The sequence below is a fragment of the Hevea brasiliensis genome, chromosome 9 (genome assembly GCF_030052815.1).
Source record: "Hevea brasiliensis isolate MT/VB/25A 57/8 chromosome 9, ASM3005281v1, whole genome shotgun sequence".
Lineage (NCBI taxonomy): Eukaryota > Viridiplantae > Streptophyta > Magnoliopsida > Malpighiales > Euphorbiaceae > Hevea > Hevea brasiliensis.
Genome location: NC_079501.1, coordinates 14,233,735 through 14,246,340, shown reverse-complemented (window position 1 = coordinate 14,246,340; position 12,606 = coordinate 14,233,735). Strand labels below are relative to the sequence as shown.

General features: G+C 35.5%; 2 protein-coding genes across 2 annotated transcripts; one reads left to right on the top strand and one right to left on the bottom strand.

The window, feature by feature from the left end:
* The first annotated feature begins 691 nt into the window (after window positions 1-691).
* On the top strand, window positions 692-2,095 carry LOC110654516 ((S)-8-oxocitronellyl enol synthase CYC2-like). Its single transcript, XM_021810538.2, has one exon. It carries the CDS (start codon window positions 813-815, stop codon window positions 1,944-1,946), a length of 1,134 nt encoding a protein of 377 aa, XP_021666230.2. The 5' UTR covers window positions 692-812; the 3' UTR covers window positions 1,947-2,095.
* A 180-nt stretch (window positions 2,096-2,275) lies between these two features.
* Window positions 2,276-11,672, bottom strand: LOC110654531 (ABC transporter G family member 31). The gene is made up of 24 exons (XM_021810554.2): window positions 11,305-11,672; window positions 11,086-11,206; window positions 10,875-10,963; window positions 10,608-10,692; window positions 9,822-9,984; window positions 9,110-9,186; window positions 8,872-9,016; window positions 7,914-8,215; window positions 7,508-7,789; window positions 7,115-7,431; window positions 6,872-7,032; window positions 6,692-6,795; window positions 6,430-6,586; window positions 6,138-6,331; window positions 5,713-6,045; window positions 5,319-5,609; window positions 5,134-5,217; window positions 4,625-4,758; window positions 4,279-4,506; window positions 3,992-4,163; window positions 3,812-3,899; window positions 3,499-3,665; window positions 2,831-3,164; window positions 2,276-2,742 (listed from the first exon to the last, which is right to left on the bottom strand). Exons 1-23 carry the CDS (start codon window positions 11,640-11,642, stop codon window positions 2,898-2,900), a joined length of 4,299 nt encoding a protein of 1,432 aa, XP_021666246.2. The 5' UTR covers window positions 11,643-11,672; the 3' UTR covers window positions 2,276-2,742; window positions 2,831-2,897.
* Between the last annotated feature and the right edge of the window lie 934 nt (window positions 11,673-12,606).

Below are 12,606 nucleotides of genomic sequence, written 5' to 3'. Positions count from 1 at the left end.
TCATGCATACTTCAAAGTATACATTCATTGCAAGTTTGTATGGGATTTGCACAACTGTAGAGAATCTAATTAAGATAATATGAGCCTTTTTTTTTTTTTTTTCCAAATTGTATTAAAACATTAAGAAGATGCTATGCTATTGGGCAAAAAGGTTCAATGAACAAGGGTAACTTAAAGTTGTTTTCAAAATTGAGACAGAATCAAATAAAAAATGAGCATGTCCCATTAAAAATTGAAATCCAAAATTCCATTTTTTTAGAAAATTTTCAACATAAGGAAAGAGAAGAGAAAAGCATTTCAAAGATGGGTTTTAAAATTATCTACATATCTCTTGGACTATATAGGAGACTTTCCATGTAGAATTTAACACGTTAGGTTAGTTAATTTAAGTTACATCTACCAAGAAAGTGTGGTCCTGAAAATGTTTAGATAGCTATGATATAGTGTTGAGAATAATGCTTAGCCATTTATAGACAAACTTAGAGTCTTAAATATAAATAATTAAAGCTTCAATGTAACCATGATGCCGGCACATCAGCGGCCAGGGTCGCAATCTGCCGGCGAACAAGACTTTCTCTAAGGTTTGACGCCGCAGCTTTTAGCTGCTCACCATGTGCTCTGCTTAAATTAATTATTGCTACTACTTTGGAGATCAAAAGCAACCTATTTAAATAATCTCCATGGACCAACCCTTAAAAGAAATACAAGCAGTTTGATTTTGAAATTTAGTTACCTTTTGGACTCGTCAGCTCATTAACATCCTCTATATATAGTTGCTTTAAGCTTCAGAAGCTGCTCACCTCTCTGTATCAATGGCAGCTCCTACAGAATCAACACAAGTTGCCACTAGAAATGTTGCTGCGATTTTTGGGGTTACTGGGCTTGTTGGAAGAGAGCTGTTGAGACGTCTGCTCTCAGAATCCAAATGGAAAGTTTATGGTATAGCTAGAAGGTTTGAGAGCTTTCCTACCCAAAATCTTAATTATCATTTCATCTCATGCGACTTGCTAAACGCTCAAGAAACCCAAAAGAAGCTCTCTATTGTACAAGATGTCAGTCATGTGTTTTGGATCACTTGGGCAGGCCAATTTCCTCTTGATAGCGGGGAATGTTGCGAGCAGAACCTGATCATGATGTCCAATGCCTTGAATGCTATCCTCTCCAAAACTAAGACATTGAAGCATGTTTCGCTCCAGACGGGAATGAAGCATTATGTGTCACTACAACAAACACATAATTTGAAAGAAGAAGTTTGCTTCCATGACGAGGATTGCCCAAGAGCGAGTGAAGGGTACAACTTCTACTATGTCCTTGAGGACTTGATCAAGGAGAGACTTGCAGGTAAGGTGGCGTGGTCTGTGATAAGGCCTGGCTTGTTAATGGGTAGTTCCAATAGGACTTTGTACAATGTCATGGGTTGTTTGTGCGTTTATGGAGCTATCTGCAAATATTTAAATCTCCCTTTTGTGTTTGGAGGGACAAGGGAGGTTTGGGAGGAGGTATGCATGGATGGGTCTGATGCTAGGTTAGTGGCTGAACAGCACATTTGGGCAGCCACTAATGATGAAATATCTTCCACAGAAGGTCAGGCATTCAATGCGATTAATGGCCCGTGCTTTACCTGGAAGAAAATCTGGCCAGTTCTTGGAAAGAAATTTGAAGTGGAAGTGCCTCAAGACATGTTCTTGAGTGACTTCAGGTTTGCGACGGCAATGAGTGACAACAAGAAAGTGTGGCAAGAGATTGTAGCAACAGAAGGACTAGTAGAGACAGAGATGGAAGATCTGGCCAATTGGGAGTTCTTGGATGTCTTGTTTCGTTGTCCAGTGAAACTGCTGGGGAGCAGAAAGAAAACTGATCAGTTGGGTTTTACCATGAGATCCAACACAATGGAATCAATCTTGTATTGGATTGACTCCATGAGGAATGACAAGTTAATTCCTTAAATCTTTTATTAGATCTTTAATTTGAGACTTTGATTATGAGTAGAGGAAAGAAAGTGGTGCACCGCAAAGAAAGTGCTGCTCTTTCTTATGAGTCAATATGATACGGTGGATATTATGAATTATTTAAAAGCATCCCAGATTCGCCAACTAAGCGCCCACCTCTTCTTACTGGTCTCTGCCTCGGAGGAGCAAATTAGATGCCCTTACTTGTTCACGTCCAAATCCTACTCCCACGGAGCAAGCAAGAGACATTATTTTCTCACTGGGCACGGATATTTAGAGAAGATTATCATGTCTCCCTTTCTAGATCTACTTTTGTGGGAAGCAAATAATAACATATCAATATCAGAAAGCTTGGCAGCTTTCAAATTCAACTTTAAGTATGCTGTAACTATGAACACCGAGTCAACATTCCTTGTGATCCTATAAAGTACAAACAAGCTAATCCATTAAAAAAGTCGCTGAAAATTGTTAAAAGATACAGTTGCCTACATGTCCTTGGCCAACAGGCTCCTCTCCCTCATCACTTTTGCAGCAGCTCTACCACAATATCAGCCATAGCCTAATGCAAGGCAGCTGTCCCAAGCTAAATTTCCTCCCTACAAGCGTTTCAAGCTTTGATATCCCAAATGCAATTTTAAACTTGCCTGAAAGCAACTGCTTGCACAGTGACCACACCATTACAAGTCTCATATCCAATGCCACCATAACCTTGCCAAAATGTGTTTCAGGACAATTGCAGACCCCTCAAGTCAACTGAACCCGTAACTCAACCAACATCAAAGGCCTCAAAACCCTGCATTGCAAAGGGGATTTTTTTTTGCTATTAATATATATAATTTTCTAAATGAACAACCAAACAATAAATGACATATTCATCTCACATTATTCTAGGGTAAAAAATTGTCCCCTGCAGGCAGGACCCCCTGTTTCAATAAATGAATCCACTGCTCATCTTCTCTGGAAGTTAAGGAATTTCACAGAGAATGCAAAGATAGCAAAGAAGATGACGCAGAAGCCAACAAGCACCACCACTGAAACTCCAAGCATATCAGATTCAAAGCCAAAATTAACTTTCAAAAACTCTTTGACAGAGCCTTCAAAACCTGGTCCTACAATTGTGCTCTCCACATCACCAAGCTGAGAAATGATAATGCCCCGCAAAGTCCATGCAACGGGGCAGATGTAATAGAACCAGATCCACCATCCTGGGATTTTCTGAAAAACCATTATTGGTGATTAGAAGCAAAGTTAAACACAGAAATTTCTGAAAATGGCTTTGAGCATGGGCAGCGGCATTGAGCGTCAGAATATATATATATATATATATATATATATATATAAGGAAGGCTACAACATCAATGGAGCAAAGAATCTGTTACAAATTGTGACTTCTGAGACATTGGAATAAGCTTCTTTTTTTTTAAAATTGTTGTTCCTAGTTATACAGAACACTAGAAACTTGAAGAAGAACTTGCTGCTGAATGAATACATGTTCAGTTAGGGGTTTGAAGCAGTAAATCATATCTGTAAAGTTAATTATGTTACTTACAGGCATTGGGATAAGAAAACCTGAGAGGAGATTCCATAAAGAGTAAAATGCTGAGGAGACGACAGCGGCCATGTGTTGAGAAGGCGTGAGACCAACAACCATCATTCCATAAAATGTGAAGTAGGTGAAAGTAAGGAACATGAACAACAAATAGAGGAAAAATTTGCCTGTAACATAAGAGAAATATTCACATGAATGAATTGTTTTCAGTAATTTTTTCTACATGGTCAACAATTCCGAAAAAAAAAAATATAATGAAAAAAAGACCATGAAAAATATCAGAGGAATTCTTCATAAAAACTTAGGATCTTACCGCCCGTCCTTTCAAAATTAATCATGAAATATGTGATAATTCCATATAAAATTGTTTGCAAAATGATGTATGGTACTTCCACAAGACCCTGTTTACAAGAATATAAAGGTATTCATCACCAACTCTTTGCAAGAAGTATTGCATCACCAAAGCTTCTTTAGTACAATGATACTCACTTACCTGTGCTGCGGCATAGGCTAATGGAGAGTACATTCCAGCTGCCTTTTCTCTATAGAACACCGTCCTCTCAATAGAAATTATTGGCTGCACTGAGGAAGCATTATTGACCCCAAGAAACAGACAGGCAGAGTATAGAGCTCCCATGACAATAAACAAAGATTGAGTAGAGTCCCTGTCAAACATTTTTGAAAAACTAAGATGGCTACAAATCATGGAGACATATATGAAGACTATTTAGTATTTACAAAACTTATTTTTGAAGAAGTGAGATATCAATGGAAATTTACCTTTCTGAACCAGTTTTCCAAAACACTGAGCCTAATATAAATGCAGCTAATACAGTAAAAAATATCCTCACGGCATTGTATTGTGGACTTCTCCAGTATACAAGATTTTGTTTCCTAAGGCAAATCCCAAACTGAGTCGATATATCTTGTGAATATGTAGAAACAAACTTTAATGGTTCTGAGCCTGCAGGCGGAGCACTGAAATGCATAATTGAAGCTTCCACCTCCCTGAAGCAAGGAGCCAAGGGCATAAAAAAAGTCTTACTAGTGCAACTAAGCAAACTACATAAATAAACAATACTAAATTTCTCAAGCAATTCTCTGTAGTCTAACAAGTTTGGATTACCTGTATTGCTCAGAATTTTTATATAACTCAGCAAAATCTTCACAAATCCTTTCTTCAACGGTAGGAGTAGTAACCTCAAGCATCCAAGTTGCTGGGTTGTAGCCATCAGTAATAGGAGGGATTCCTGCAATTCCCTAGACAAGGGAAAGGAAAGTGAGGACTAGATATGCCTTTGAAAATGTGCTAGTGAATAGACTAATCTTACTTTCTGATGGAAACTTAGTATCGTTGTAACATGTCAATGACAATTACTTTTTCATCTTACAGAAATAGGAGTATCCATCAGGCACCATATATCATGGTCATGCACTAGCTATAAGACTCAAGATGGAAACATGATCAAATTGGGGAAGGCCGAAGAATGACTCAGGATTGGCATGCGGGCTTTAGCCAAAAGTCAGAAGCTCTTTTGGAGCAATAACAGTTTGTGGATATCATTTCAAATTGTACACAAATGAACAGAAAAGCTTAGAAGTTAAAATTAGTCATCTTATATAATGCAATTTTACCTGAAAATAGTCTATCATAATCTGTGAGTGCAAGCCAAGCTTTCCTCCATATATAACCTGTCCCCCTCGTTTCATGAGAAGTAGCTGTACATCAAAGCCCAAAATATCACACGCCAGAAGCTACTAAAATTAGCATATACAATTTTCAAATTACTACATATTACAAAGCAAAATTTTAACCTAACCTCATCAAATGCTTCAAAAATGTCAATACTTGGCTGATGAATGGTGCAAACCACTGTTCTTCCAGTATCAACGGTATTACGAACAGTTCGCATCACAATTGCTGCTGCTCGTGCGTCAAGTCCGGAGGTTGGTTCATCCATAAAAATAATGGAAGGATTTGCAACAAGCTCAACTGCAATTGTTAATCTCTTTCTCTGTTCAGTTGATAAGCCACTAGTACCTGGCAAACCAACCAATGCTTTCCGTAGATTATTGAGTTCTACCAATCTCATTACTTCTTCAACAAACTCCTGCAGTTCATTGTAGTGAAATTCTAAAGATAAGGATTAAAACAAATAAACACTTAAGAATCATCTCTTTGCATATATCCAAATTAATTATTGCACAGCTTACATGTCTTTGTTCTTTGGTAACTTCTTTTGGAAGCCGAAGACTGGAAGAAAACCAGAGAGACTCCTCAACAGTAACCTGAGGAGAATGTATATCATTTTGTTCAACATATCCTGAAATTCTAGCAAATGTGCGCTGCTCTTTAGGGTAACCTGATATCTTAATATCCCCTTCTATATATCCCCCAGTTTTCCGGCCAGCAAGCACGTCCATCAGAGTAGTTTTTCCTGCTCCACTTGACCCAACCAATGCAGTGAGAACTCCTGGTGAAAATACTCCACTCACATTTGACAAAAGCTGCAACTTCTTTTCTGGTATACCTTGTTTACACATTTCCTGAGAATATCAAATAAAAATTGTTAGAAATATGAGCTGAATATGTATTAAAAAAAGTCAAGGAAACCACAACTGCAATAAAAGCAAACCACCTTTGGCATATCAACGAAGTAATTGACATTATGGAATGTCATTGTCAATGGTTTAAATGGAAGAATCATGCCCGTCTTTTTATTGTCCTCCTTAGCAGATGTTCCATTCAACTGAGTCCCCTGATTAGCATTTCTAGCAGAATTTTCTTCTGTGGCATCAACTGGATCAGCCACTGTTTGAGCCTTCCGGAGAGCTTTGATCAACCAACAATACCAGAAAGAATTAGGTGTGCCTTCTACTGTTAAATAAAGAGGTAGGAACATACAAACATAAAAACTTATTCACACATACGATTAAGATAGGTTAAGGCCCAAGTCACAACGAGGTTGAAAAGCACCGCATAGAGCCATAAAACACCGATGCTAATCCAATACCAATTATCATTCATTGGCAAACTATGCTCATGGAGAATATTGTATCCAATTGTATTATTCCCAATTGCAGATCTCTGAAAGATGTTTCGATTATTTTGTCAATGGTATGTACATTAAAAAAAAAAAAAAAAAAAAAAGGTGTCAACTAGAAAGTGTATTTTCTCCGCAAGGGCACATACCTTCATCCACCTTTCGTCACCAAATTCATTGACTGAAATTGCTCGTTGTCCGTAGGTTAATGGTGACACCCAAAAAGCCCAAATCCACCAAGGCTTAATCGATTCTGATAAAAGAAACAATTAAATCACTAGTAAGGAAATGAAATTTGAATCATGCAATGAAGATAGACAATGACCCACCTTTAGGAATGATAAATCCACCCAATAAAAATACAATCAACAGAGCAGCTGACCCAAATGTATTGGCAATAACCATATCTCGTGTTATCGAAGCCATCATCCGAAAGAGACCCAATGCCATTTGGTGCACTGTAAAGAGTAAGAACATAAAACGCAAGAACCTGCACAAAAAACAGAAGCTAATAAATATAAGATAAACAAGAAAGAGTGAAAACACCAAATAACCTTCTAAACTAGTGATACCTTCCAAAAGCAGGGGCAAAACCAACAGTGTAGTATACAACCAAAGACCATACAAAGGCTTCAACAGCAGAGTAGGGTATACGTAGAACAAAACTGGCTAGAGACCATGCCCATCCAGGATGAAAGAGATTATCCCGTTGCTTGTAGAAGACTGGGAGTCGAAATATCAGTAGAGATAGTTCGGAAAACCCATTAAACATCACGTGCACCAGCCCAAAAAAGAGGCAAGAAAGATATAGACTCCCATATGACTCGTTGGTGGGATGCAATCTTGTCCGTAAGAATATAGTGCAAGTGATGCATCCAACAAAAAAGACCTAAAAACAAAATTTCACGAATGAGACGGCCAGAGCAACCAGTAACAAATGATTTCACAAGATTTATAAACTTTACCTGGCATGTCCTAAACCAATAAAGAAAACGATGCCGCTTGATCAGTAGTATTTCTCTAGCAAAGCATGCTTTTAAGAGCTCCCATCTTGACACGGCATATCTCGTTTTTGACAAAGCTGAAGGATGATAACTGGATTTGTCAACTGGAACAGAAAGTGTGGACTTCACAGCCCTTCCAAACCTCGAATTATCGAATGCCTCTGCAATTTCTGAAACAGGCATGAATACATATGGTTTTGAAGGATCAGCCCAGTACTGTGCTTGATCCTTTATTGAGGTCACCTGGCAATAAATCAAATTATTTAGCTAAGCAAGAACCAAATAAAACGAGAAACTCTAAAAGAATCCATGTCAAGAAAGGAATTAAGTACAAGAAAAAAAAGAAAGGAATTAATTAATTAATTACCTCTTGAAGAAAATCTGCAACGCCCTTCCTTGGTGGTAATCGAAATCCTAGAGACTCGAAGAACTGTAAAACTTGAGCTCGTGGCCCTTGATACACCATGTAGCCTTCTGATAATAGCACCAAATCATCAAACAGATCGAATGTCTCAGGCGGAGGCTGAAGAAGAGCCATTAGTACAGTTGCGTCCATTTGATGAACAAAATTCCCTATACATTTCACTATTTGGTACGTTGTTGAACTATCAAGTCCAGTGGATATTTCATCCATAAATAAGGTCTTTCTTGGCCCCACAATCATTTCTCCTGCGTGATTATATCCCAATAACAATTAGCGTTAGTTTGATCACAGATTTTACAGAATTTAAAAGGTAATTCCTAATGTATAACATGAATATGGGATGGATCATGCGAGCAGATGAATCAATTAAAGGTGTGTGTAAAACTAACTTGAAACACTACTAAACTGTAAATTAACAAATATATATGCGCTGTGCATGTAATTATATTTGTATTATTTCTTTTTCATAAATTTAGTGTATATACAAGAATCGAAGAAATAAACTATTTTATTAAAGTTTTTTTTTATGTAACATTTTACTGAAGCTTCATTATCATAATTTTTTCTATATTTATATTTAATATTTCACTTAGTAATATATTATATTGAATTCTATTGTTATATGTTTAAATATTTTTTAAAAACTAAATTTTAGATTATTTTTAATCATTTTCATTAGTGATTTCATTTTGAATGCTATTATATACGTGTGTGTATATCTTTTCTCTTTATTTATATGGGAATCTGGGTTCAGAACCTTAATTCGCATGCATTTTCCCCAAGGAAAGGGAAGAGCAAAGGCAACCGGCAACACCCAATAATTGAAGCTAATCTGCCAAATTTCAAGGGCTAAAATGCGCTAATACACAAACACAACACACAAATATAGATAAAGAGAGACCTGTAGTAACCCTTTTTCTCTGGCCGCCAGAGACACCTCGCAACATGTCACTGCCTACTACTGTCTCCGAGCATACATCGAGACCAAGCACTTTTAAAATGTAGTCTGTTGAGACACTGTGCTTTTTACCAGCAACAGAAGATGCCTGTTCAGTGAAATTATTCAAAATATAAAATTGGGTTAAAAGTAGAAAAATACAAAGACAAAAAAGACTGGGAATTAATTTAAGATGAATAACCTTCATAAAAGCATCGATCTCTGGACTTGGGCGTATGTTCCTTTCCTTCTCCAAACGGATAAGATCTTTCATGTAAGCTGCAAGTAAAAGAAGAAAGAACATATAGATAAAAACAGACACGTCATTAAACTGCATCCTCATGATAATCATATTAAGCATCACTTATTATTATTATTAATCTTTTAAACAAGATTATATATATAAGACTCGAATATTTTATAGTTATAGTTAAAAGAAAACCTCTTAAAATTTAAGAAGTAGACGATATATAAACTATATGGTTATATCTAAAAAATAGCAAAATGAGACTTGTATATGAGACAATATAAGTTACGCACTTTCATCATGCGTCTAACAAATTGATTATTTTTTACTAACTGTGATTCTTGTAGCACACTTGATTCATTAATTATATTAATATGTTTTCAAATTTCTTATATATATTTACACCTTAACTAAAGCCGTAATAAATACTATATAATCCATGTTTCAGATACCACAAAAATTTGAAAAGTCATAATATTCTATTTTCTAGGTAGTCAATTTAAACTTTAATTCTTACATTTAATCATATCAATAATATGAAAACTTTGATATAAAAAAAATATTATTATATTGAATGGAAATCGAATATTAATCTCGTTCGGAACAAATCTCCTAAAATTCAATACAAATAATTTTTAAGGGATAGAGTTTAAATGAATTAACGAACCTGCAAAGCCTTCACTTGCACCTTGACAACTAGCAGCAAAATCTAGGGTTTCTCGTACAGTAAGCTCTGCAATGTGTTTATCTATTTGGCTGATGTATGCAGAAGTCCTCCTAACGTAAAAATCTTCAAGTTTCTCGCCGTTGTATGTGATATCTCCAGTTTTCTGAAAATATTAAAAATCTGTATATTAAGGCTTGTACTAATAATAGCTAGTCATATCAAAAAGGCTAGTTGGGTTGGATATTTTTCCAAATAATTTTTTTTTTAATTGTTTTCTTTTCTTCATTATTTGCTTTGAGTGTACAGGAAATGCCTAAGAAAACGCCAATTTCTATTCAAGGCAAAACATGAGTTAATCTATTCTTTCCCTCTAATGCCAATCCCATTAGACCATTATCAGCAGTTTATGTATTCAGAATGATATATATGCAAGCAGACGCAGGTTGACAGTTGATTAGGCCAAGAAGAAGAAACCGAATTAAACATGCATATCATCAATTTTAATATTTTAGCATCTATTACTGTCTATACGGACTCATTGCAATTCCTTGTTGTCTCCTAATCTTACATTGCACTCATGACCTTGGAAGCCCTGTTAACAAGAGGGAATTTGCAAACAAACCATGTGCAATGACAAATAAATTAAGAGAGAAACTATTGCCGTTTCAAGTCTGGAAGCAAAAAAAGATCATTACGCCCGTGAAATAAAACTAATCTAGGTCTAGTGCAGGAGATACCCGTGTTCGTAAACTGCACCTGGACATAATTGCACCCAGCAATACTAACCTTTAATTTCTTGTCAAGTTTTCCAGCAAGAGCTAAAAGCAATGTTGATTTTCCAGAACCTGGTGGTCCTAACAGCAATGTCATCCTACAAATTAAACACAGATAATAACCTAATAAATCATCCAACGCAATAAAATAACAAATTCAGCTTGCCTTTTGCGTGTTAATTTTATATAAGAAAGAAATTGAAAGGAGTAAGCACATATCTAAAACATTACTTGAGAATGAAAATCACCGTATGAGTCGTAACGTGGTAAAGGTAGTTACCTTCCGGGTTTGATAGTGCCACTGACGTAGTTCAAAATGGTTAAAGAATGTTTCTTAGGTCGAAATACTCTCAAAGTGGTCAGTATATCCTGCATTATATATATATATTATTCGATCCATATTTAATTAATTAGAACGTCCGCAATATATGCAGAGCCAAACAAGGATAGATAACTAATTATAAAATCACGATTAGGAGATGATACTTAACCTCAACGGTGTCTCGTACGACATTAATCAAGCTAGGCAAAGCTCTTGAGCCAGTTCTCACATCCGCCTCTATATTCAATTCCTCAAACCTTACTTCGATCTTTGGCACCTCCAATCCAACTCTTTAAAAGTTTCACACACACACAAGAAAAAAAAAATCTATTGTGAATTTTGGATCTAAAAGAAAAAATTTGCGTGCGTTGCATAATTGCCATATTACCTATCAAGACGCTCTTTGATGCCAGAAAGGAGCTTCTGATTGTCCTGGGCATTGGTGGCCAAAGCTTTTTTAACAACAAGCTCTCTGTTGGCTCGATCTAGCTTCGTGACGTCAATCGTCTCCGTTCGACTACTACCTTCTCCTCCTTGGCCCGATGAAGATCGCCGCAACAATGCGAAATTCCCTCGCTTCTGAGACGGTAACTTGGAAATGGCTTCCCATAGTAAGTCGTCCTCGTCATCCTTGACAGAATCGGCATTGGATGGACGAGCAAATGACTCTCTGGCAGGATCAATCTGGAGCTCCAAGTACTCGGTCCCATTGGAAGCTGCTGCCATGGCTACTCCGTCGTACGTGTCTGCGTCTTTTCAATAGAAAACTGAATGTCTTTTCGAAGGGGAATTCTTTGTGCCTATCTTATATTGTGAAAAGGATCAACAGGTTTTACGTATTAACTCAAAAGGAAAAAAAAAATATTAATCCAAATCTTGGAAGAAGTTCTAGATGCTTCTCCAGTCGTGCTATGCTGGGATATATTTTGAACGTAGCCAATTGTTGGTATGATGTTTGTTATGATTAGCTCTCCCTCTTCAATTAGGTTTTTTTTATTTATTTATTTATTTTTTTATTTTTTTAAATGGCAGCTGAATAGACTTCTGTTGGTTTCTTTAACGCATGAGGGGTTTTTTTTTTTTTACCATAATAATAATTATCACTGCAACTTTTTAGATACTGGCTAAATTATCCCTGAATAATGTAATTTATATAATTGCTACAATTAATATTACCTTATTAAATAAAAAATATTAGTTATTTTCATAATTATTGTAAATAATTTTTCCTTAATAAATAAATTAATTAATTATTGATCATCGTAAATAAATTTTAAACATAGTATCTACCTAATTTTTTCATTTCTCTACAATTATAAAAGAAAAAACTTATTAGTTTTATTTTTCGTTATCATTAAAAAAATCTTTCTAAATTTTAGTACATATTTTCAATTAATTTTTAATATTTTTTTCTTTTTTTTTACTTTGTTTATTTTTTATTTTATTTTTCTGAAAAATAAATTATAATCTTACAAAATTATTTTTTTTTTCTTTGAAAATAACGGCTAACTTGTTATTTTAAGGTAATAACAGTGATTAATTGCGAACGCTGTAAAAATTTTGGAGAGCATTCAATGTCCAAAAATTAAATTGGTTGTAAACATATTTATTAATTGTTAAAGTAAGAAAAAAATGAAAAAAGAATATAAAATATTAAATTAAAATAGTGATTTTTTTATACAAATAGTAA